Genomic DNA, 26,848 nt, shown 5'->3' with positions numbered 1-26,848 from the left:
TGCCAGGTGGCAGCTAGCTTGGAAAGTGGCTCAGCAGTAATAATGGACGAACTACAGTGTCATTTAATTTGGTTTCGGTGGCTACCAATAAGTTCATAACAACAGATCTGCGAGGGTCTGAAGATAATAGTTGAAGAAGAAAATATTTTTCTTCATCTCACAGAGTAGTTTGTGATTTTTTTTTTGTCATGCTGCATTTATAGAATATTCTGTTACAATAAATCTATTTTTATGGCTAGTCTGGATTGGAAAGTAAAACAACTGAAGGAAAAAAAGACAAAGTCTAAACACCCCCCTCCCACCCACCTTTCCACCTACCCCTATTATTTAGAAATAATCCATTGAAAAAAATGTTCACAGGTGGGTACTGCACTGCCAGGGCCGGCTCTGGCTTTTTTGCCGACCAAGGCAAAAAAGCCTCCCGCCGCGCGCCTCCCCCCCCTCCAGCGCAGCAGGGGAGGGCGCCGAGCCCGGCCGCGGGCCGCTCTCTCTGACCGGCCGGAGCACCGGGGGAAGGGCGGCAAGCCGGCAGCAAGCCGGCCAAGGCTCCGCTCTCCCCAGCGGCGAGCCCAGACGGGGCTCCGCTCTCCCCGGTGGCCAGAGCACCGGGGGGAGGGCGGTGAGCCGGCCGGGGCTCCGCTCTCCCGGACCGGCTGGAGCGCTGGGGGGAGGGCGGAGAGCCCGCCACGACTCCGCTCTCCCCAGCAGCCAGAGCGCCGGGGGGAGGGTGGCAAGCCCGGCCGGGGCTACGCTGTCCCCGGCAGCCGCAGCCGGAGTGCTGCGCCGCCCCCCTCCAGGTGCCGCCCCAAGCACAAGCTTGGTGGGCTGGTGCCTGGAGCCGGCCCTGGCACTGCTTCCGCTGAGGTCAGTGAAAGTGTTACTGTTGATTTCAATGGAACCAAGCTCAGTGCCTATAGATCCCAGCACAGCAACTAGGCTCTACTTCCCCCGTTGCAGGATGCTGGGAACAGCCTGGGCTGGATTTCCAATTAGGCATAGTAGGGACATGCCTAGGGGCATCAGCATTCTAGGGGCGCCTGACCTCTCTAAAACAGTGTGAAACACAAAGGTCAGTTGTAGACAGGAGGGGCACTGAAGATGCTGTGCCTAAGGGTGCATAAGATGTAAATCCAGCCCTGGTAACAGACTGAAGATTCTCTCCCTCCTCCTTTTAATTTTATATGAACCAGTTATGTTTTAGGGGCCCTCCCAAATATCCTTTGTTCACTGTCACTGTTCCTACATCCACTCCCAAGTTGTCTTATGATTCTCTTTGTATTCTATATTTATTTGAAGCTACTTTGTGAATGATACAAGCTTGATCTATGTCTGCCATCTCCTTCATATTTTGTTGTCATTAATTTAATTGTAATTCGTACATTGGTATTAACTTTATTGGGTAGCTTTAACATTTAGTAAGAACTTTAAACAAGGGAGAATTATAGTTACATGGCTATTGTATAATTGCAGGATTCCATGGTAATTTAATAGGAGTATGCTAATAGATCTGACTACATAGCAGTTAACTACCTCTGTAGATTATACAATGCATACTTTGTGTGTGTAAAATGTAACTGACCCATGTCAATAATGAGAATTAGAACTGTGCTCCAGGACCAAATACAGAAGCCCACTTTGCAAATGTGGTCCTATCACCCCAGGACCAAGAACCATTAGCTTGGAAAACAAGGTAGCTGGATAGATATGGATACACCCGTATGTCTCAGGTCCTCAGGCGGTGTAAATCTGTGTAAATGTCAATAGAGTTACACCAACTTGCACCATCTGAAGTTCTGGCCCATAGTATTTTATCTCTATCTCTATAAGCACCATTTGTAGGTTCAACTTTCTCCAAATCCAGTTCAGTAGATAGGAACTGAAGGTCATTACCATTGGAGTAGCCTTTGTGAAACATATTGGTGTCTCAGACCAGTTCTCAGAGGATAAGAGTCTATATCACAGAAAATACCACGCCCCCAAAAAAGAAGAGGTCAGAAGACAGCCTGCCCTACCTTCTAATCCTCAGCTGCTCTCCCTCCAGTTCAGAATTAATACACACTGGTTTGGTAAACTGGAGAAATTTATACAGACACTGCCCATGCTACAACTTTCCTAGGATAAACAAAGCGCTTTATTCCCTAAGTGTCCCATCTGACCTCTTTAATAGGCATTACACTCAGCAAAAGGAGTAGTGCACATCCTGGAATAATGGTTTGTCCTACTCCAGCTGAAACCAGAAAAAGCCCATGTAGTTAACCGAGAAGAAGGAGGAAGGAAATGCAAAATGTCTAATCTCACTAAAGCCAGGAAATTCAGAGAGAGGCTGAATCACCATCCTTCCCTACTTCAGTTATGCTGAGGTAGTACAGAGAATATGGCCTTCTACCAGGTAACTGAGAACTGTGCTCTTACATACCATATAGGTCAGATCCCCCGCACCCTACCGAGAAGAAAAACTTGTGGAAGTGGGGATTAATAGAGGAGGGGGTGGCAAAGGACAGATCATTCCATCAAAGGGCAAGTTTTGCCCTCAAATAGATTAAGCAGAAGCTTCAGCCACCCACTATGGATCCCTTGAGATTCCCAAAGCCTTTACATAGGCTCTTATTGAACCTTACCCACATCCCAGCATGAATATTTCTTATGAGGCTGTTTGAAGGATGATGCACCTAGTTAATCTGTTTCTCAATATCTCTCTCTCTCACACAAACTCTCTCTCTCTCTCCTCCTCCTCCATTCCCATCCTTGGCCTGCCCCCTCCCGCTTTGCAAATCCTCAAACTTATGAAAAGTTGTCTGTGAGATCTGAAGATTGGGGAGCCGTGCTACAGAAATGTATAACCCCAATTTCATCATAAGCAGGGATAGCTCTACCTGCTGGAAGATCCTCCCCCACACATGGATCTTGAGAGAAAAATCAGGGCCATGTGGGGTGCATAATGTTAGGCACAAGGGTGTAAGTTAGGAATGGCATTTCAACCTATGATACATCTCCCTTGTAGGTGTAAGCCAGCCAGACCTTAACGTAAATGTAAGTGTCTTTGTATGTGAATTCTAGTTCTGCAGCTGCATATTAAAATTTTATAGTTCACACATTTTCAGAACAAAACTAAAGAGCAAAGAAAACAATACACTTCCTTCTAAAACAAATGAAATTCTTTTCAATGTGATCACTTTTTCTGGTCAGTGTGATGCTCACTTATTACTCTAACTCTGTCATGATAGTATAACTAAAGCTTCTGCGTTAATGACTTTTCCCCTAGGAAAAATGGAAGCAAAGGAAACTGATGGAATGGTGAGACAACCTCCAATGAAATCTCACTTTGTAGAGATTGGAGAAAGCAGAATGGAACAGCTTGCCTCCCTCTAACTATAGAGCATTGGCGTACACAGCTTCTTGTTCATGTAACAATTATTTGATATGAATTGAACCAATCCGCTCCCAGCTCATGTAGTCAGATGGTGCAGCTGCTCAGAAAAGAGCCAGGGGAAGGATGGAGGAAATAATTTAATAAAAATTAAAATCTAAGAATTCTCAAACTTGGATTATTAAAATTAGGTACCCAGAGGTAACATTTTTCAAAAGCACCTAAGTTACTAAATAGCCTAACACCCATTTTCAAAAATGACTTTGGCCAGTCTACATAACGTTTGTTCCCTTCCCCTCCCACCCCCCCACCCACCCCCACCCCGAGTAAGCTCTGGTAATATAAGCACCTTCACATCAACATAAATGTGTCCAAAAATATTTTGGTTTCTAAAGTGACATAGTTAAAGCAGTGCAAAAACTGTGAGTAAACAAGGTCTAAGGCTTGTATTAAAAGTTAACGGGACTTGGTCTTCAAAGTGCCTAAGTCACTTTTGAAAATGGGATTTATACACTTTGGAAAATTTTACAGTAGGTCCATATTTTGATACCAAAATAACTGGCTTCATTTTCAGAGGTGCTGAGCACTCACTACTCCATTGATTTCAGTGAAATCAAGACACTTACATAAGGGGGCCAAATATAGATTTAGATGCCTAAATTTAGGCACCTTCATTTGAAAATGTGGCCTGGTTATTAGCTTTTAAGTTCTAATTTTTGTTTGTTTTTTCTCTGCTGAGCTGAGATATGAATCTCTATACATAACAGTGACAATCTAAAATAGGATTGCCTGGTATAAATTGTACCTATTTTTGGAATGTATTTGATGTAGCTAGATGGTAACAAATGTGATTCATTGGTTTACAAAAATAGATTTCAGTATAAAGAACTGATCTGAAGATCTGTCATTTCCACTTGGAACTCTGATATTTTCTGGGGTCAGCCATTAAAATGCTCCTAAGCCTACTTCAAAGAGAGCTGTGTGTTTAGCACAGCACAAAATAAACCATTGTTTTGGAAAGACACAAGAAAACACATTGGTACATATTTGTGTATTCACATAAACCTTTTGATATGAGAAAATGAAATTTAATACATTTCCAGTCTCCCAGTGATGGAGAATCCACCGCAACCCTTGGTAAGTAGCTCCAATGGTTAATTACCTTCATTGTTAGAATATGTGCCTTATTTCTAGTCTGAATTTGTCTAGTTTCAACTTCCAGCCATTAGATCTTCTTATATCTTTTTCTGCTAGATTGAAAATCCCTGTTATCAAATTTCTGTTCCCCATGTAGTAGGTACTTATAGACCAAAATATTCTTTACTTAAGATAATTTGGAAGTACTGGACACTTGGTGTAGCTTTGCTGGTGATTCCCAAAAGAAGAAAAATGAATCGCAAGATTCAGAGGAACCTATATGGGTACAGAAGTACCTGCCTGGAGCCCTTAGTCAAAAGCATGGAACCAAAAGCCCGTTCCTGGAAGATACTGGCAGAATGCTACCAGCAGTCAGTGAGGGCACAGGGAGAGGGAAGGCTGGCAGGCACAGAGGAAACCAGGTTACAAAAGCACACTGCACAGTTTCCTGGGGAAGCAGATTGTTCATTTCATTTCATTCATAATTACATTGACTTCTGGATTGCAAAATGTCACTTAACTCAACCAGGCCAAATTGCTTCCGACAGAAAGATCAGTATTTTGTGTGTTTTGCTAGTTTAGCCAAGGCATAAACATTCTAGCTTTTTCAGATGAATTTTTCAGATTGTTTCAAGAGAAAATACCTGAGGTCCAGGCCTATCTCAGTTAAACAGACTCAAGTGGGCATGGAAACAAAACTATATACCCTGAGGGCTCTGAGTGGAACTATATAAATTTCTGCTAAGCAAACTAAGGCCTGGTCTACACTAGGCGTTTATGTCGAAGTTAGCGCCGTTAAATCGAATTAACCCTGCACCCGTCCACACTGCGATGCTATTTAGTTCGACATAGAGGTCTCTTTAATTCGACTTCTGTACTCCTCCCCGACGAGGGGAGTAGCGCTAAATTCGACATGGCCATGTCGAATTAGGCTAGGTGTGGATGGAAATCGACGCTAATAGCTCCGGGAGCTATCCCACAGTGCACCACTCTGTTGACGCTCTGGACAGCAGTGCGAGCTCGGATGCTCTGACCAGCCACACAGGAAAAGCCCCGGGAAAATTTGAATTTGAATTCCTTTTCCTGTCTGGCCAGTTTGAATCTCATTTCCTGTCTGGACATCGTGGCGAGCACAGCAGCACTGGCAACGATGCAGAGCTCTCCAGCAGTGATGGCCGTGCAGTCTGGGAATAGAAAGAGAGCCCCAGCATGGACTGATCGTGAAGTCTTGGATCTCATCGCTGTGTGGGGCGATGAGTCCGTGCTTTCCGAGCTGCGATCCAAAAGAAGGAATGCAAAGATCTACGAGAAGATCTCTAAAGACATGGCAGAGAGAGGATACAGCCGGGATGCAACGCAGTGCCGCGTGAAAATCAAGGAGCTGAGACAAGGCTACCAGAAGACCAAAGAGGCAAACGGACGCTCCGGATCCCATCCCCAGACATCCCGTTTCTACGAGGCACTGCATTCCATCCTCGGTGCTGCCGCCACCACTACCCCACCAGTGACCGTGGACTCTGAGGATGGGATACTGTCCACGGCCGGTTCCTCAGACATGTTAGGGGACGGGGAAGATGAGGAAGGAGATGAGGAGGGCGAGGCAGTTGGCAGCTCTCACAACGCTGATTTCCCCGACAACCAGGATCTCTTCATCACCCTTACAGAGATCCCCTACGAAGCGTCCCCAGCCATTACCCCGGACACAGAATCTGGTGAAGGATCAGCCAGTAAGTGTTGTAAACATCTAAACATTTATTTTTAACAAAACAGGAATATTAACAATTAAAAGAATGGGTTGTTCATGATTAGTGTGCCCTAGGCGCTTAACGGTTTAGTAAGGGGCAGTGCAAGTTTTGAAAAGAAATCTAGCAATGTCCGGTTTTCAGTGATTGTCCTGCACAAGCCGCTCTACTGTGTATTCCCTGCTACTGCAGCTACAGTAAAATGCGGTCTATATGTGCGGGGATAGAGCAGTAATCCTCCTGGGACATCTCGATGAAGCTCTCCTGGAGGTAACTTGAAAGCCGTTGCATGAGGTTCTTGGGGAGAGCGGCCTTATTGGGTCCTCCGAAGTACGACACGTTGCCGCGCCACGAGATTATCAGGTACTCGGGGATCATTGCTCTGCACAGCAGGGCGGCATACGGCCCTGGTCTTTGGAGGCTTTCCCGGAGCATTCTCTCTTTGTCGCTCTCGGAGATCCTCATCAGGGTGATGTCGGCCATGGTGACCTGCTTTTAATTAGGTAGGGGAATGTTAGTGTTGGGACTGCTTTCCCGTTCCTTTACAGAACTGTCACCGCTGGTTTGCAGCCACGCGGTGGAGGCGGGAGAGGGGCAGCCGAAAGGGATCATTCCCGGGGACAGCCGCGAGGGGGTGGGACAGGGGCAGAGTTCCCGCTTGCCGGATTGCTGGCAGCAGGGACTGACATTGATTTAAATGTGAAATGAGGCCAGTGGTAATATAAAAGTTTTAAACTGCCACAAGTGTACGGCTTACCATGTCTGCCTGCAACAGAAATTCCGTTGTGCTGCCTCGCTTCTCAAATGTGCTGTTCAAGACCCCAGGCACAGAATGCGAAGGCCGAGAATTCGACCTTGTGCTGAGTGCGCATGTGAAAGGTGCTGTGCATGGTCTTGTTCACAGAGAAAGACTATGTTCTTTGTTCACAACTACATTTATCTTTCAGAGGAATTCACTCCCTTTTTCCCATTTCCACAGCCCCGTCTGCGACTGTCTCACAACCTAGCCTGGAATCACACTCCCAGAGGCTAGCGCGGATTAGGCGTAGGAAGAAGAGGACACGGGAGGACATGTTCTCTGAGCTTATGGCCTCTTCCCAAGCCCAGGCAGCACAGCAGACCCAGTGGCGGGAGAACTTGACCCGAATGCACCAAGCCAACATGGATCGGGAGGAGAGGTGGCGGCAGGAAGACCAGCAGGCGACTCAAACGCTGCTTGGACTACTGAGGGAGCAAACGGACACGCTCCGGCGCCTTGTGGATGTTCTGCAGGAACGGAGGCAGGAGGACAGAGCCCCGCTGCAGTCCATCTCTAACCGCCCTCCCCCGCCACCAAGTCCCATACCCACCTCACCCAAAGTGCAAAGAAGGAGAGGCGGCAGAGTCCCTGCTAACTCTCACTCCACCCCTGCAGAGAGCTCTAGTAGCAGAAGGCTCTCATTTCCCAAAATTTGAAAAGTTCTTTCCTTCCCGCCTGACACAAGCCCACGTCCAAGTTTCACCTCCCAATGCCATGTGTAGTTGATAATAAAAAATTCGTTTCTGTTAACTACTGTTTCAATCATGTTCTTTTGGAGGAGGAGGGGAAAGGGGGTTGGAAATTGGACAGGACAGTCTCCTTTGGCAGGGTACATAGTCGGGGGCAGGCACAGCAGCAGGGCACATACACAGTGCAGTGATGCAGTGACTAGTTGCCCCGGTTAGTCTGGGAGGTTGTTTTGATGTAATGTTGGGGGGGGTGGGTTGCTCTGTGACTTTGTGGCGGGGGAGGGCAGTTACAGATCTTAAGCGCCGGTCCTTAGACAGGATCACAGAGCCACACAGCATGGGATCTGTAACCGTCCTCCCCCTGCCACAAAGTCAAATAGACCTCCCATACACACAGTCCCGATCAGGAGGGGTGACAGGCTCCGTTGAAACAAGCATCCCACCGCAGCGGAGCCTGTCAATCCTTGAGTTTAGAAGCTGCATTCGCATCACAACACTAGACCCGCCCCGCACCACAGTCTGCGTCCCAGTTTTAAAAAATTCCCGCTAAAACAGTATTAAAGAAAACGGTGTGCTTTAACAAAGTAGAACTATTTTTATTTCGACACGTGTGTTGGAGGGGGGGTGAAGGGGGTATGTAACTGGATAGGATAGTCAACATTACCTGGGTAAAGAAACGGGGGCAGGTTTAGCTTCTCAGTACACAAACTATAAAATCACAGGTTACCCTGCTCACTCAGGAACTTTGCTTTCAAAGCCTCCCGGATGCACAGCGCTTCCCGCTGGTCTCTTCTAATCGCCCGGCTGTCTGGCTGTGAGTAATCACCAGCCAGGCTATTTTCGTCAACCTCCCACCCCGCCATAAAGGTCTCCCCCTTGCTCTCACAGAGATTGTGGAGCACACAGCAAGCTGCTATAACAATGGGGATATTGGTTTCGCTGAGATCACAGCGAGTCAGTAAGCTTCTCCATCTCCCCTTGAGACGGCCAAAAGCACACTCCACCACCATTCTGCACTTGCTCAGCCGGTAGTTGAAGAGTTCTTTTTCAGTGTCCAGGGCGCCAGTATAGGGCTTCATGAGCCAGGGCATTAGCGGGTAGGCTGGGTCCCCGAGGATGACTATAGGCATCTCCACATCCCCAACAGTTATTTTGTGGTCCGGGAAGTAAATACCTTGTTGCAGCCGTCTAAACAGACCAGAGTTCCTGAAAACACGAGCGTCATGAACCTTGCCCGGCCATCCCACGTAGATGTTGGTAAAACGTCCCCTGTGGTCCACCAGTGCTTGCAGCACCATGGAAAAGTATCCCTTTCGGTTAATGTACTGGGTGGCCTGGTGGTCCGGTGCCAGGATAGGGATGTGAGTTCCATCTATGGCCCCACCGCAGTTTGGGAATCCCATCGCTGCGAAGCCATCTATGATCGCCTCCACGTTTCCCAGGGTCACTACCTTTGGCAGCAGTACATCAACGATTGCCTTCGCTACTTGCATCACAACAACCCCCACGGTAGATTTGCCCACCCCAAACTGGTTCGCGACTGACCGGTAGCTGTCTGGCGTTGCAAGCTTCCACAGGGCTATGGCCACTCGCTTCTGTACACTCAGTGCAGCTCGCAACCGGGTGTCACTGCGCTTCAGGGCAGGGGACAGCAACTCACAAAGTTCCAGGAAAGTTCCCTTCCGCATGCGAAAGTTTCGCAGCCACTGGGATTCATCCCAGACCTGCAGCACTATGCGGTCCCACCACTCAGTGCTTGTCTCCCGTGCCCAGAATCGCCGTTCCACGGCATCAACATGACCCATTGCCACTGTGATGTCCTCGGCGCTGGGTCGCCTGCTTTCTGACAGGTCTGTGCTACTCTCAGACTTCAGGACATCACCGCGGTGCCGTAGCCTCCTTGCCTGACTTTTCTGCATCTGCCTCAGGGAAACCTTTATGATAAGCTGCGAGACGTTGAGAGCGGCCACAACTGCAGCGATGGTCGCAGCGGGCTCCATGCTCGGAGTACAGTGGCGTCCGCGCTGTCAATGACTGGAAAAGCGCGCGAACTGTTTTCCCGCCGGCGCTTTCAGGGAGGGAGGGCGGGAGTGATGGACGGATGACGACAGTTTCCCAAAAGCACCCTCGACTCATTTTGTTACCCAGAAGGCATTGCCGGCTACACCCAGAATTCCAATGGGCAGAGGGGACTGCGGGAACTGTGGGATAGCTGACCACAGTGCACCGCTTCGAATGTCGACGCTATCACCGTTAGTGTGGACGCACAAAGTCGAATTACTGTCCTTAGTGTGGACACACACGTTCGACTTTGCAATATCGATTACAAAAATTCGATGCAAGTAAAATCGAACTACTCTCGTAGTGTAGACAAGGCCTAAGTAGCCAAAGCAGGGGCTGCTTCATTGAGGGGAGAGGAGAAAATGGGGCCCAGCTGGGGCCACCTCAGCCTCCTTTGAACTTCTAGAACTATCCAGGGCAGGCCCCCACTACTCTGAGGGCACTAGAGCCCAGGTGGTGCCACCTATCTCTTCCCCTCACCATGTGGCCTTGGAGAAAACTACAAAGCGGAACAACCAGCCGGAGACTCTAGAAGCAATCAAAGTAGGGATGTTTGGACATTCTAAGAACTTTGTATAGTTTTGACTGCACTTTCTCTGGCCTGTGACAATTGGCTGTTTGCTCCAATCCTGGCCCTCCCTCACAGTCACTTTTCCTGCCCCCTTACCACCTTCTTCTCTATCCTGTCAATTCTCACCCCCTTCCCTTCAATGTCCCCTCTCCACTTTTCTTTCCATTTAGCTGATCCCCTCTTAACTAACTACCCCTCCTCCCCAGCAAAAAATAAATAAATAGTGGAACTAACATGACATTTGCTGCCATCACATTGTTCACTCTGCTTGTGTGTTACATCCTTTCCCCCACCCTGTGTCCGTCTCATCTGTTTTGATTGTAAGCATTCGTTTCCACTGGAGACTTATTTGCTAATGAAAACAACCTTTTTGCTTTGGTGAAAATGGAAGTGTGACATTCACTAAGGCCAAAGGCAATTTGTGCCTACAACGTACAAGAAAATGCATAAAATGTTCCCAATATTTTCTTTTTCCCAAATTCAATTAAATTTTCATTCATTTCCCTTGCAATTTAAGAGACAGAGAATTTTCCACGAATGTTGAAATATATACTAAAATTACAGCACCCAAGCGATCAGATGGCATTCAAGACAGCTCCAAAGATAGTGACCTTTCTAATTGATGGAAAACTATCATGATCAGAAAGGTCGGATCAGTGTGAGTAATGGAATCCTACCAAACAGATCTGACTCCTTCATATTTTCACCCAAGAGCTAAGGAGGTGAAGGAGCATTGACACACACGCCACTTAAGTCCCAAGGATGGGCTTTCAAAGAAAAAAGGAGCCTGATCTCTGGGACTGCTTGAAGTTCAACAGATATAGAAATAAAGATAAAATTGAGAAAAACAAGGAGAGTATACAGTACAAACACTACAAGTGACAGCGTTATTCATTATGAATCAGACCATACTTCAGGACGTCTAGTTTCTTTTTCATCTGCCATGGTTTGTTTCGTAATGTGGCAATTAGTTTCTTTTTCTCTTCTACCTCTTCCTTCAGCTTGGCCAATTCCTCCTCCGTAATTGGCTCCTCTTCAGAGTCGGAGTCAGAGCTTCAAACAAAAATGGAGGGATAAATACAGTAAGTTTAAAAACGTGAGGGTAATAGAAGGTTTCACTGAGGCAGATGTTCGGTGCTAACTCCTTAACTTGATCCTCTAGATCTGTGTCTTGCCGCTATAACTCTGAACTTGAATTTCCTTAACCCCTGAACCCGAAATGAAGTATTTGGAGCTTGAAGTACTGAAACTGAGCTGGACTATGACAGAGACAGCGATTTTTCCATTGACTTCAATGGGCTGTGGATCAGGCCTTGAGAGAGCAAGAGATCTGCTCCTCAAGGGTAATCCAATCTGTTAGATGCAAAGGTTCATGTAAGGAAACCCAACTCGGAACATTGTATACGTTCTTTTTAAAAGAGTGTTTAAACCGAGAGGAGGGAGTTGTTTTTTCAAACTGCAGTTTTGAGAGAGCCATTTCCCCACTGTGAAGGCTCATCGCTATTGGCTAGTTTGGAGTAGGAAGAGCCATACCCTCACTCTCTCTTCCCCGACACCTGAACAGGGCTAGTCATAATCTGATCTTTAAATTGCAATAATGACCATCATCCATCTTCTTATTAATACAAAAAGGCAGAGCCTATGGCATTTTAAATTATGCGTGCTTTATACAGAGAGGGGCTAAAACTGGAATCTTGGATCTGAACCACTTTACATTTGGGAGGAGGGAGTGTTGTGTTCTAATCTCTGGATTTCAGCCCCACCCTATGGCTTTGGTTCCAAAGCGGCTTAATTTCTGGGTCCAGTTTATACATGGCCAAAATCTTGTGACAACACCAGTTCACATGAGAGTGTGGAAATTTTTCATGAAAAATTGATTTTGCAAATTTACATATCTCAGAACTCTCACAAGATCGGCTAATTTCACGTGTCTTCTGCTATTTAGGGGCAAAATGTCATGAGATTTCAGCACTATCAAACCCCTAACCTAGCCCTGAATCAAACAAATTTAAACCCTAGCCTAAACCCAATGAGTATGACAACATCATTGCAGTGGGCCATCTCCAATTATATAGAAATCCAGATACACTATCACAGTAAAGCTAGGCTGATACTATGCTGTTAGTGGGTAGCTCAGAATGTTCTGGATATGGGACTGGGTTGAGTAATATTCTTTCCACTACATGACTGGATAACATGGCTAAAGATAGTTGTGACAGATATGGCAATTTCCTGAAATATCATTGAAAGACCTTTTGGTATTAAGCTTATGTATTATTATGGGCCAGGATTGTATGCATCTTTTCTATGGAGATGTGACAAATATTGCACCCAACTTTGGGGTCCATTGTTTTAACTGCATGGTTGATAATATGATTATGCTCTACTCCAAAAGGAAGGGCTACCACAGCTCTGCCAGGAACAAAAAACAGTGGGTGGTGATTAAGGCAAATCAGCCAGAAAACTAACTCCCCTACCCCACAGAGAGATACCACCTCCTGGGATAGCTCGCATATACTAGTTCATACTAGATTGTCTAGAGACCAACAGACAAAGAATGGACTTTTGGATAAATAGCCTGAGTTTAAACATACTCTTTCTGATCCAGCAAATGGACAGAACCTTCTGTCCAAGGGTGGCCCCAATCCTTCTAGAAGGTTGGAAGGGGTGATTCCTATCAGAGTTCTTGTTGGAGTAGGGGGGGTGATCTCTGAGGTAAGCTATTGGCATGTATGTAATTTTTTTAATTGTTTTTAATATATTTTTCTCTGTAATGCTTTCACCTTAAGAATAAATATGTGTGCTTATAAAAACCTGTGTGTTAACATATAACTGCAGGCAGTTACAAGTGTCCATAGCCTTTGAAGAGAAAGTAAAGTGCAGGTGCTGGCCTGTTTAGGTAGTCTGGCTTGCTGCGGATATCACAGTGAAGGCAGGAAACTGTGCAGCCTGGAAAAACCCTGGTCAAGAGTGGGAAGAGAGACATTTGTCTCTGCCCCAGAGAGGTGACTACTGAGGAGCTGGGAGCCTAGAGTGGTGCCCTTGAAGTATCATGAGAGGGAAATACAGGTGCAATTGCCCTGAACTGTGACAATAACTACCTACTGCTCTTCCTTATATGACTACAAACAGATAACCATCAATATGACAGAAAACATTTTTTGCAGCAGCGGCATGGGGGGAAATGATTAAAAATTGTTGAACTCAGTGAACAAATCAGTGCTGAGGATGACAACCAAAGGAATTTACAAAAAATGTATCCAGTGAATTTAGCTCTTTTTCCTGTTCTGAATGTTCTGTGAATGGACTGAAGCCTTTAGGAAATTGTTTGCTATTTGAATTAGTTTTAGGAATGATTTGTTCATTCGAAGTTTAGCCTATGGACTGTTTGCAAATTGCTTCCTGCCATTACATCTTTGAATGCTTGATATGTATGATCTGATATTTGAGCTGTGTGATTAAGTCACATAATGTGGTTTCTGTTCCCTGACTGGATAATCAAGGATTTATAAACTTCTTTGAATTACCTTCAAAACAAATTCCATTTGCTAATGCAATGATTTGTGTGACTAACCAGACCTCAGTTATTGACCTAAAAGATGCTTTCTATTAATACTTGCACCAAAACATTTGCCAGCATGAATGTTCATGAAAAGCTATTAAAAAGTTACACTAACACAGTCAAAGTGAAATTCTTTTTAGAAAACATCAAAACATATATTTTTTTCACTCTTCACCCAGCTCTAGCTTTGGTAACAAATGCTATGTGGGAAGAATATAAAAACAGCATTTGAGATGACTGTAAGAGGCGCATTAGACTGAGTCGGAAAAAAAAAACAGGATCCTACAATTACTAAAGAATCAAATGCTACATACTAAAGAGAGCTGAATGTTAAAGAACTTGAACTCATCATCCATAACATTTCAGCAAGAATGTGTCACAAAAAAATCCCACTGCTGAAAACAAACCTCTGCAGAAAGAAAGAGCCTTGCTGAAAGCCAATCAGACATATTTATTATTTGGTGTTGAGATGAGCAAGTAGAAGAGCTATATAAAGACCTCGGCCAATGTACTGAAAATCAAAAGTAAGATGTCTCATGGATATCATGATGAGGCACTTGAATCCTAATGCAAGGGAGTACTCTTTAAAAAACGAAAAACAACAAAAGGACTGACAAGGAATTGAATATTATACTATTTATGATAAAGGGGCTAAATCCTTTGCCCCTGTTCCAGCTGAGGCAGCACAAAGCAGCCAGAAACCTTTCTTACCAAGGCAGCTGAGGAGGGTTCCCTTTGACACTGGGGAATCTATGTGTTGTGTTGTAGCTAGTTCCAAGAGGAATGTGTGTGGGAGTATGAGAAATAAATTGTGATACTGTGGAGCCAGTAAGGAAAGGATGCTGTACAAAATGAAAGAGACACTGCAAACAAGGCAGAATAAAATATATATTAAAGCTTTTATTTGTCCCACTGCTCCTTATATGATGTAATGTCAGACCTAGCACTGGTTAAAAAAGAATTTATTTCCTCAAAAACAAAAAATGATTTTTTTTAAACAAAATTCAAAATAAAGCCAACCAATTTTTTTCATCTCTTCTATTTGGAATGTTTTCATAAAAAATATCAAAAATTTAATTGAAATCAAACTGTTTTGTGAAACAGTTTGATTTCAATTAAATTGCATTTTAAAAAATATAATTTGGGTCCAAAATTGTCAGAATTTTCCTTTAGCTCAAGTATAAGGTCTCTGCTTTTGGAACCAACAGATCTGAATTCTATCTTTATTTACAACCAGTTTAAATGCTGCTTAGTGAAATCAGTGGGACTACTCATAAAGTGCTATTCAGTATAAGAGTATCACAATCTTGCCCTATAATAATGAACAAGCTCAGATGAAAGACTTTCAGAGCTTTCAAAAAGACCTTGACAAGGTCCTTCACAGGAGGCTGCTAAGGAATCTAGGTAATCTTGAGGTGAAAGGTCTCTATCATGAACAGAATATAGACAGGGAAAACAAATAATTGCACAACATGGCAAAAAGTTAGCAGTGGATGCTCCAAGGTTCCTCATTAGGTTTTTCTTTTCCTTGTTTATTTTTTCATTCCTAACATCTTATTTTCTTTCAGCATGTTTATCCACTCTGCCTGAAAGCCAGAAGCAGTGCATCACTTTTAAATCAGTAGGTTGGTGGTCCCCACATTTTTTTGGTCACTCCCCCCCTTCCCTGATCCGTGCCTCCCTGGGAGCCGCGATCTGGAACCAAGGCCAGGAGCAGGGCTGCAGTTGGGGCCAGGGGCTGTGGCCAGAAGCAGGGCTGCAGCAAGGAGCAGAGCCATGGTCGGGAGCAGGGCCAGGAGCTGGTGGCCGAGGCCGAGGCCGAGGCCAGAGCTGCGACTAGGGGCAGGGCTGAAGCAGAGCTGGGAGGACAGAGCAGAACTGGGTGGTGTTCCCTCTCCACCCACCATACGGGCTGGCCCAAGTTCCCCCCCCTCCCCCAATGTTCCTCTGTGCCCTTAGCAGGGGCACACCCCACAGTTTGGGGACCATTGCAGTAGATAGCCTTTGTTGTGATGAACCCACATGGACATACTAAAGAGGTCATACCTTCCGGCCTCTCCTCCTGCCCCAAGGTTTGCAAATGCTCTATCAGCCAAACTGATCATCAGCACATCATTCTTTGTTTGTACATTATTTGTGCTCGCCTATCAAAATAAACACCCTTTAAACACCCTTTGTTGTTGTTGTAAGGAATTGTCTAAACAATAAGTGATTTAAAAAACTTCCCTTAGCTCATTTCAACTTTCTTACAATTACTTTTTAAAAATCTTTAAAATGTCATTTTGTGACATACCTCATAAGTTTCTGCTATCAGATGAAAGGACAGCCCCTCTACTCTTGGTGTCCCAGAGCTCATACCTTATTTACAATAGCTTGTTGGAAAAGTGATCTTGTTAGTTGTCCCACTTACTGTCTAAGGAGACAATGTTCTTGATGTACCTCCAGGAATAGATAACTATCTTTAGTTATTCCTCAAATGTTATCCTTGCAATCCCCATGAGCAATGTCCTAGCCTGTATAATGTTTCTAATTAATTTGCCTAAATGAATATATCCTCCTCTACTGAAATTTATCATCCAGTCCAAAAAGTTCTGTTTTCATTCAATTTTACATTTTTCCGTGGGTCTTTTTTTATTAACATAACTATTTAATGTTCACAATAGACGACAAGAATAATACGTGGAAGAATATCAACTGGCACAGTCAGGAATACGATTTTAGTAAAATATACTTGAGTGCAGGAAATCACATAAAGGAAGGATAATGCTATAATGGATTTCATAGTGAAGAGCTGGAACAAAGACAAATTCTAGGAATGCTAAAAAGTGGGGGAAATGGAGTAGCAGCGTATTGAAATGTGTTCAGGGACAAATTAATATGAGAGTCAAGACAACATGTCTCACATTATGGGTTCCTTTCCTTTGATGATTCCTGCTGTGTTCTTCTGGGGTGTCTCTGGGGGCACCGACACCTATAGTGAATGTAAAAATGAGGGAAGTGGAATATCTCTCCCAGCTATGTAAATGTATCTATCTACATCTGCTCCATGATGCACTCTTCCCAGAGGGTGATTCCTTTCAAAGAATGTGACTCAAAAACACAAAGCATGAGGTGGTGGAGAAAGAAGGTGGAAGAATGAGAGCATCAAGGCTGCTCGCAGAACAACACAAAGGTTGGAATTTTCAGAAGGCCTCAGCACCCATACTGGGTGCTCAATTTTCAAAAGAGTTCAGATTCCATTTAAGCACCTAAATAAGTAGACTGGTTTGCAAAATAACTCAGCATACCTTGCGATGGGCTCTTGGAAATCTGGCTGTAAGTGTCACAATGGGTGCTGTGGGAACTGAGCTCTTTTGAAAATCTGGCCTCAATTGTGGGTCCTGAGTCCCTGAAACTCTGGCCTTGATCTTTTCTGAAAAACTGGCCCTTATAGCTAAGGGAGTTGTGCTGACTGGGGTACTATAACTATAGCCATAAATTCAATAGATTTCAGATTACATAAATAATTACCTTGAGGAACCTTTCTTCTTTTTATCCTTCTTTTTCTTGTTGTCCTTCTCCTTTTTCCCTTTCTCATCAGGTTTTTTTTCCTGTTTGGTCTCATTTTTGCCTCTTCCTTTTCTGCCCCCTTTATTGTCATCTTCTCCATCCTCATTGGGCTCCTGCTGCTTGGATATCTGATTTGCCCTGTTCTTCTTGTTTTTGCAGGATTCCTCATCAGAATCACTGTCCTCATTCCCAGCCTGTTTCCTCTGTGCTCTCCTGTTTCTCTGTCTGCGTTGCCCAGCTGTCCTCGTCTCCTCTTCCTCCTTCGAATCCTTTCTGGCTCTCCCTCTGGCATTTCCTCTTCTGGTTTTGGCAGTTACTTTCTTCTCTTTTTCAGATTCTTCTTCATCTTCACAATCATGATGGGGGGTGGGAGGGACAGACAAAAACAAAAAGTTAATATTGTGTATCAGTACTAGCAATTCTCTCTCATACACACACATACAGAATTTATGTTATCAGTATGATATACTGTAGCTGCACGTGACATAACCAAATGATCTATGATGAAAGATTAAAAAAACTGGGCATGTTTATTCTTGAGAAAAAAAAACTATTGAGTGGGGAATGTGATGCGGTATATGAACCTACACTGGTGAAGTAAGGATTAAGGAGCAGCTCTGGTCCCAGAAATCCCCGCCCAGCTGCCCCTGTTGGTGTGCTCACAGCAGAGGCTAAGCTCAAAAGGGAACAGTTTAGCTCAGTCTGGGTGGACAGTTGCAGGCTCCTGCCAAGAAGCCACTGAGGCTTCAGGCGGTAAGGCCCAGTTCTCAACGCCAAGCCGCCACAAACCTATCAATTGCGGAGATTGGCAACGATGAGTCGTGGCTGTAAGAGCAAGACCCTTTGGAGCATGGACAGTGAGAGCTTCAGAAGGGACCCACAAGCAAACCAGTGCCACCAATAGAGGAACAGAAGCTGGGGTAGGAAGTGGCCCAGGGAGCAGATGTAGGGGGGCCTGCCCCTTAGGTCGCACATTTTTAAATTACTGCTTCATTGGGCCCTGGGGTGGAACCCGGTGGAGCAGGGAGGTCCCAGATTTCCCTAATCCCAGCCATTGACTCTTGCCAATGGGCGACGTGGCCATGACTCTCACCAGGGCAAAGTGGCCACTGACTCTCACTGCTGGGAGACATATCCCAGAGTACCACCAGCAGGTGGTGCTGCTGGGAGCAGACCTGAACCCCCTGTTCCCCAGCACAGGATCTCATAAATTTTCAGATACGTTAAGGGCTGTTATAAAGAGGACATTGATCAATTTTCTCCATGTCCACTGAAGAAGTAATCTGCTTAATCTGCAACACGGAAGATTTAGGTTACATATTTCGAAAAAAAAAATTTAACTATAAGGATAGTTAAGCTATGACAGTGATGCCAAAATTTCCCAGGAAATTCTGGACTAGCCTTCCAGGGAAATTTTGGAATCGCTGTCATTGAGATTTTTAAGAACAGATTAGACAAACACTTGTCAAGGAAGTCCTAGGTATACTTGGTCCTGTCTTGATGCAGGGGGTGGACTGGATAACCACTCAAAGTCCTTCCAGCCCTACATTTCTATGATTCTATCATTTCAGCTCACCACACTCCTATACCTCTGACAGGTTAAGATACCAAGTTCATTACATTATCACCAAGTTCATTATATGATAGACTTCCCTGCTGCCTTTCAACCAATGGAGTTATTTTCCAAATATATTAGTTAAACATGAAATTCAGAGTGTAGTACATGATTATAGTAATTCATGAACTGTGGGATCAGGATGTCTCAAAAGAATGGTAGTAGGCTATAGAGCTCTTCACTTCAGCTGATTAGTTTAAATCCAGCCTGAGTCTCTTCACTAAAAACAGCCAAACCGGAACTGGATTATCTCGTGTCATGCACTGCAACAAGAAACTGTCTGAATGTAGAATTGAAATTGTCCATCACCGATTACCTATTTTGCTGTCGTCATCTTCGCTCTCAGCTGCGCTGCCTTCTTCATTGTCAACTTCAATGCCCACTGTGAAAGAAATCATATTGTGCTGTACATTGAAAGATAAATAGTTATTAAAGACATTTTTAAAAGATATGCTTAGAAGTGACTTGAATGTGTCATATTTGGGCTCTTAATTACATAAACCCAACATACTGGAACACTGACGTTTTAGAATATATATTTTAGTGAGTACAACCAGGGAGGTATGAACAACACAGTGGTATGTGGCACCCCTTGTCCCCCTTTCTTTGGCCAGAGCACTGGAGCTGAGAATGGTGGTAATAAAAAGTGAGTTTTTCTTTTTCAAATAGGAAAAAGATGGAGGATGTGAGAGGTAGAAGTTTCATGGAGAGATGAGGTAACCAGCAGCAACCTCCTGTCTGGGAGAAAGCAGAAAGAAAATGAAAAAAGTGCTGCCACCCTGGGCAATTCTCAAACTTTCTTTAAAAATGTGCAAGACTAGCAGTGACTAGCGCTCTGGAATCTTCTAAGATCACCTGCAAGCTTTAACAAAGAGCCATTTCCTGGTAAAACTGAGTGGAGAGGGAATGAGATTTAGGAGTAGCAGCACAGCTGATGGGTAGAGGGTTCCAGAAGAGGGGAGAGGAGTTTCTTTTGAAGCTTCAGATTTAGTATTCAAAACTCTAAGCAAAGTGGCAAGAAATGATTTTGTTCTTTCTTGGACAGGGAATTGCCCTACCTCATAGCCCTCAAGAGATGAGATAGAGAGTGGAGACTCCAGGGAGAGGACCCCATATATTAGCCACCTTCAACTCCCAGGACAACAATACTGAGGTTGGAGTGGGCTCCCTGGTCCTAAGTGGAGGGACATGGCTGTGGTGTTACTGTCTGAGGGAGTCCAGTAATGCAGTGAGGGAGGAAGCTGATGGTTGGCTTAATGAGAGAGGGGCACTTATGGGCCCTAGTTGTAATGAATAGAGGAGGTTGGCTGAGTTGCTCTGTTTACTGAGATGTGATTGGAGGGTGTAGATCTATGGTTCTGCAAATGTTATCAAGCCTATTACCTAAATGTTTACGGAACTGGGTTTATTATTCCTGGAAAGATCTAGAACACACAAACCTACCTTCATTTTATGGGAGTTGTCATTCTAGTCAAATTATTCACACCACTCTAATATTGATTACTAATGAGTAGAGCAGGAGGTATCCTGTACCTGCTAGCCACAAGTAACCAGGAGTATATCCCAAATAATCTATCTGGAGCACTTTGAACTGGTGGTGGTGGTGGTAGGGAACCCTATGTATTTAATTCCAAAGAAGTTCAGCTGAAGAAAAGAGCTATTTGGTGACCTGGTGTTGACCTGGTGTTGGCCAACTGGTGTCAACCAGTGATGTTTCCTCAGAAAGATTTCTACTGGTGTAAGAGGAGAAGGTTGCAGCCAGCTCCCTGAAAAGTTCTCAAGGTGTCTCTGTCTGGGTCTGGAGGCCCAGAAGCAGGAGGGAGAGGGCTTGAGGTATGCCGATGGAATGTATAAGTTGATATGTGGTGGGAAAGAATTAAGGAGGAAATTAAGAAATATTGTCCCTTAATATAACTATGCAGTTGTTGTTCAATTTCTATATATCCTATATTTTCAGACATGTGCTACCTAACTTTCTCCCTATAAAGTCAGGACAGTAAGCCTATAGTAAGTTGCACAACTCAATTTTTCTAAAACAACTTTTCAGTCAAGAGGAAACTAAAATTATCATTATTATTCACTTCCTTGTGTGCCTTTTCACTTTTCCTCACTCTTGTAGTGGCTCCCCTTCCCCCACCAGTTTCTGTCATGGACTCCTATTAAGCAGCTTGTGACCTTTTAAACAATGATGTAGAAGTTAATTTATCCAGTGAAAACTGTAACCAAACAATCAGGCATTGCTGCTTAGCTTTGCTGAGATAGGAGATTATAAATCAAAAAATGGTAAAATATGTAAAGCTGTAAACAAGAAACAACAAAGAGTCTTGTTTCTGTCCATGTATTAACATGGAAAGGGTTATTATCCAGTATTTGACAGGCATATTAAAACAGGGATGTATGCACAAAATTTAAATTTCCTCCACAAAACATCTTTGTAATAGTATTTTCTGTCATTTGCACAACATCTGCATAATAATTTTTTAAGATTATGCAAAAATTTAATCATGCAATATCATCAGTGGGATATGAAAATAAGTGCTCTTTTGTTCAGCCTGGACATATGCCTTCTGTTGCTGGCAGTAACTGGATCTACATTTGACAAAGATCATTACATCGTTATTGAGAGCTTGCAATGACGAAGACAGACATCTCTAAAAAGATATGTTGCATGCAACGGTAGCTCATGGTCTTTTATTTGCAACTAATTCCTTTACTGAGCTCCTCCAGCCAAAGAGAAATTCCCAAGGAAGCATTATAATGATATAGGATTGGCCTTACTGCAGATTCTGATGAGTGCAGACAATAAGCGAACAGCTGAGGGGTTAGAATATATTCTGAATCATGCGCTGGAGCTAACAGTATATCATGCAGAAATTAACATTATATCTGGTAGAAATAAAAACAATGCACTATGCAGCATAGCAACTTAAATGCAATAGAAAGTAATTTATTGAATTTAATTAAATATAGTGGCATAAGCTAATAAATGTGCTAAACTGAATCCAGCATATCGGACAAGATAATATGTTGCACTAAATAATAGGATCACTCATCATTCTGACTGGGGAGGGGAAGGAGGAGGTAGACCATTGTCTTCCAAATAATAGAAAGTCAATGTGTTTATATGCTTGATTATCTATGCGACCAGCAGTAAAAGTGCTAAATAATAGAGATTTTAAACAACAAACAGAGAAAAAAACATAAAAACAAATGGACGTGGATATTACTGTGGAAAGGAGGTGAGAAAAAGCCTTGTATTAGCCTGGAAGTGCAAAGAGAGGATTAGAGGGGATCGCGCAACTGCTAGAGTAGTGAGTTCATAGTGCAGACCCTGCACAATCTTGGTTTTTTTGCAAAAGCTGACAGTTTATAGCATTAGATTGAAAGGTAGTTGCTGCCTCCATGACCACATTCTTCTGCAAAAATAGACCTTGCAAACCTGTTAAATCTATTTGTCCTAAAGATACCCTCTAAAACAGAACAAATTTACTGTGCAACAGAAATCATTGTGGCAACATTTAAGTGACAAATTATCACAAGTTCCTTTTATATTTTCTGGAATTACACATTATTGTGCTTCATTCCAAACACTCTGGCCTTCTCTGCACTAGATAAGAACATAAGAATGGCCACAACGAGTCAGACAAATGGTCCATCTAACCCAGTATCCTGTCTTCTGACAGTGGCCAGTGCCAGATGCTTCTGAGGGAATGAACAGAACGGGGCAATTATTGAATGATCTATCCCTAGTCAATCCAGTCCCAGCTTCTGGAACTCAGAGGATTAGGGACACCCAGAGCATGGGGTTCATCTGCCCTTCACAACATCTCCTGGCAACGAGTTCCATAGGTGTACTTGGACTTTCAGAAAGCCTTTGACAGGGACCCTCACCAAAGGCTCTTAAGCAAAATAAGTAGTCTTGGGATAAGAGAGAAGAATTTCCACATCGTGAAACATTCTGGGAGTTAAAGGATATCAGACTTGTTTGTTAATACCCCAGAATTCTCAGGTGCAGTCAGTGTCACCAACAACATGAGCACCAGCATAGACCGTACTCTGGAGCAGAAGTGACCATTCTTGACACTGCTTCCCCTGACTAGTTGCATTGCTGCTGAAGGTTGGAAAGCATTACAGGCAGAATTCAGGAACAGATAAGAGCTCCTGAGAATTCAGTTAATGGGCACAGTGCTTATAACTCCCCTTAGCACAACGTCCCAGGATCAGCTGTAAAATAATCTACTGGTGCAGCAGGCAGGCATTGAACACCGACCTTGCCTTCTTTCAATCCATGAATGTTTCCTGAGTGGATTCTGGATGAGGCCTCTATTTTATGTTGGGATGATAGCTGGATGGGGTGATGGTGAGTGGCTGATAAATTTCCAAATGAAGATGGATGCCTATTACTAGCTCTTTGAAGAAACATCTCAGTACTACGTTGATGGTATTGGTATTGTTAGTTCTGGGATTCTTCTTCCCTCAAGGACAAACAAATGAAAAAGGCAATAAGGCACAATGACATCAAATAGAACACACAGTGTGTCTATTATTATTAATCATAATTATTATAGTAGCACCTAGAGGCCTCAGACAGGCTAGGTACCCATTGTCTCAGGCACTGTATATACATAGAGTAAATGACAGTATCTGTCCTAAAAAGCTTAGTCTGAAGACAGTTAGTTATGTCAATGTCCTCTCATCTTGTGATAGTTCATCTTCATTTCAGTCATACTCCTCTGTCAGCTGGCCCTTGGACTCCAGGACACTCTCCTCCTGATTCTTGGCAATTTTCATCAGCCCCACCCTTACCCCACGCAAGCGCCAACAACCTGGAATGATTGCCTGGATGGAGACAGGCTCTGCATAGAAGGGCCCAAGATGGAGGTGCCAGTGACTCAAGCAGCCCTGACAATGCTCTTTTATTATATTGGTCCTACAGCCTCTTGATGTTGTCTCAGCACTGGTTAGCACTACACCCAATTCCCAATTCGCCAAACTCTGTGACACCTTGCTGGAGACCTGCCGCTTGTGGATCAGGTAGGTGAGCTCCACCTGGAACACCTCATCATTCCATATCCCATGCTGGGCTCTCATATTGGTCTCAGGCCAGTTTTCAGCTCTAGCAGAAGTTTTCCCAGAGCAGGCATGGTAGGAAGCAAAAACAAGAGTTCATCTATCTCACAGAAATAGATGCTAGAAAAAGCAAAAAACCCCTCTTCCCCGGCTTTCCATCCAACTGATATAATTGATGCTTGCAAAATGCTTGGGCAGCAGTTGTATGTGTGTTGTGCAGTTGTTACCAGCTTAAGCCACTTTTATTGCAATGCTTTTACACCAAGTAGATGTGACCTAAACTGCTCTGCCTGATGAATGTGAAGCTGATGAAACTTGTTAGACCTGTTTTGGGAAACCATATTTTTAACTAAACTTTTTTTTTTTTACATAAATGTTACGCAGAAAGTAACAAACGTGCTAAAGTATAAATAAGACAGGAATAAGCAGAAGGGAAAAAGAACTTCACAAGGATAAAAACGCTGGTCCATGCAAATATCGCTAGTAATTTTAAAAAGTGGGGGGACAGCAATACAGGATATATTGCATCAAAAATTCTAGAGCGGCCTGGACATGTTACATTTCTTATCTTTATTTCTTACCTACGGAGCTCACATTGTGGTCTGGTACAAAGCGTTATTTATTCGGGTGGTGCTATTGGATTGTAACTCAGTACTGTATGTTGCTGAGCGGAGAGTATCAACTTCTACAGTTCAATGATAATTGAAAGTATCAGGAGAGGAGCTGCAGCCAAAGAGCACCAGACTCTGGGACATGTGCCTTTCATGGTAATCAGTGTCAGCAACATTCGTACCAGTGCCAATTTTTAAAATACTTATGAGACTTCTGACCTGACATGGTGGACAATGCATATGAAGCAAAGTCACATGACCCACAGTAATTCCCTGTGGCTGAATGCAAAGCAGAAAAAAACAGGTATGCTGTATGAGTAATACTAGGTCCAGGGTGTAGGCCTGGCAAGTGGCACTTGTTAATGAGTGCCAAAACTTTCTCTGCTCCACAGGAGCATGCACACATTACAGGATGTGTTCAGGTTCACTTGAAAGGCCAGTGAGATTTTTGACACACCTAACCTAAGTTTGGACTTTATAAAAAAGCAAGAAACCTGAAGTGTTTCTAGTGACTTCCTTGCAAACATTTCACATAGCTCTGCACTTTATTGACATTAAAAAAGCTGTGTCATAAAAATGATCATGAAACTAGCAAATATTATACATGTTAAAGAAATAGATCCCTTCTCAGCTGCTGGAGTGACGAAGACCACATGCGTAAAAAAACCAAATAATTTTAAGATCTTTGCTGTATTAATAATTGACTTTTTGGTTTTGTTTGTTGGTTTTGTCACATATCTAAAAGACCAACATTATTGGTAGTTTGGACATTTGACAGATAGGCGCAATAAATTGTTAGAAATGTACTTAGCATTATTACCAGAAAGCTACTTCAGATCATTAACTCAGTAATAGTTTTCCAAGAGGAAAAGAAGGGCCTAAGCAGCCCACAATTCAATGCTACAATTATTCATGGCAAACCCTGTCTTACTGAATTATTAGAGGAGCATTTCATCCATATACAAATTACATTTCATGGTGACACTAAATCTAAATGCTGTTTAGCACTAAACTTCAATGCACTTCTATACGACACAGTCTACAGCAATGGCAGAGAAGTATTCCTCAGACACTTTACTATTACCCTGCATCAAAACTGAAGGCTTCATGATACACTGGTTTTCTGAAGTGGTTATTTATAATCTTTGATGCAAGACCATAAACATCAGTATGTGGGATGCTTTTAGCTGTATAACTGTCACTTGTTTCCAGCTTTTTCAAATTGGCCTACACGTGATCAGACTTGTGAACAGCTCCAAGAAGCAGAGCAGAGCTATGGAGCAACATCTAGAATGACTCAGTGTTAATGAGAAGGTTTGAAGAGGATCTCAAACATCTTGGGGTATGTGTTCACTGCAGTTATCTTAGGTAACCAGCACCAGGATCTGAGCACCCAGGTTAGCCTAGCCCAGTGTGCGCAGCCACACTGCAAAACTCTGCGTGAATTACTGGTGCTGCACCTGGATGTGTCACTAGGACTTCAGGATATGCCTCCTGTGATTCTTTGTGCGGTGGTAAGCTGAATCACTCTGATTCTTTCCCAGTGAATTGTGAGAGAACTTCTCTGTCCTTCTGAGTTCATGGAGGGAGTCATGGGAAGGCACTAAAGGACTATCACCACTCAAATGATTTAGCCTTCATCCTCAATGCAAAGTGATCAGGTTACGAACCAAAGACTCACTCAAGTTTTAGCCTATAGCCCCAGTCAGGTGAGCTAGCTTGGGTTGAAAGCTCCGCCAAACTCGGGTGAGAGGGATTTGTGTGTACCTGGGACACAGGATTGGGGCAACACCCAAGTCAGAGTTAATGCTGCAGTGAAGCCTGGCCCGTAGATGCCAATAGACTGCTCAGAGGGAAACCTGGAATTTTCTCACTTTGGTGGCCACAAGTGGAGCACTCCATGAGATATAGAGACAGATTGTGTGTGGGCCTTCACTGGCCATTCAGTGGCCGTGTTCACTCAGGTCACTCTGCCCTCATAAACCTGAGATTTAGAACTGTAGGTACTGATAAATTCCTACCTCATCCATCCTGCCATTGACCTTTGCACTTGATGATATGCCTTGCTGAAATGG

At 43.8% G+C, this 26,848-nt stretch overlaps 2 protein-coding genes across 2 annotated transcripts in view; one reads left to right on the top strand and one right to left on the bottom strand.

Annotated features, from left to right (window-relative positions):
* Positions 1-26,848, bottom strand: part of TMC1 (transmembrane channel like 1) — an 83,583-nt gene that overhangs the window by 49,364 nt on the left and 7,371 nt on the right. The window contains exons 2-4 of the mRNA XM_024105436.3: positions 19,409-19,474; positions 17,439-17,823; positions 11,279-11,419 (exon numbers count right to left, since the gene is read on the bottom strand). Coding sequence (XP_023961204.2) covers positions 11,279-11,419; positions 17,439-17,823; positions 19,409-19,474 — 592 coding nt within the window. The remainder of the gene's footprint in view (positions 1-11,278; positions 11,420-17,438; positions 17,824-19,408; positions 19,475-26,848) is intronic.
* On the top strand, positions 863-7,795 carry LOC135972230 (uncharacterized). The gene is made up of 2 exons (XM_065549398.1): positions 863-6,231; positions 7,226-7,795. Exons 1-2 carry the CDS (start codon positions 5,655-5,657, stop codon positions 7,699-7,701), a joined length of 1,053 nt encoding a protein of 350 aa, XP_065405470.1. The 5' UTR covers positions 863-5,654; the 3' UTR covers positions 7,702-7,795.

The sequence above is a fragment of the Chrysemys picta genome, chromosome 6 (genome assembly GCF_011386835.1).
Source record: "Chrysemys picta bellii isolate R12L10 chromosome 6, ASM1138683v2, whole genome shotgun sequence".
NCBI lineage: Eukaryota > Metazoa > Chordata > Testudines > Emydidae > Chrysemys > Chrysemys picta.
Note: the sequence above shows the minus strand (reverse complement) of the source record. Positions and strands in the feature narration are given on the sequence as shown.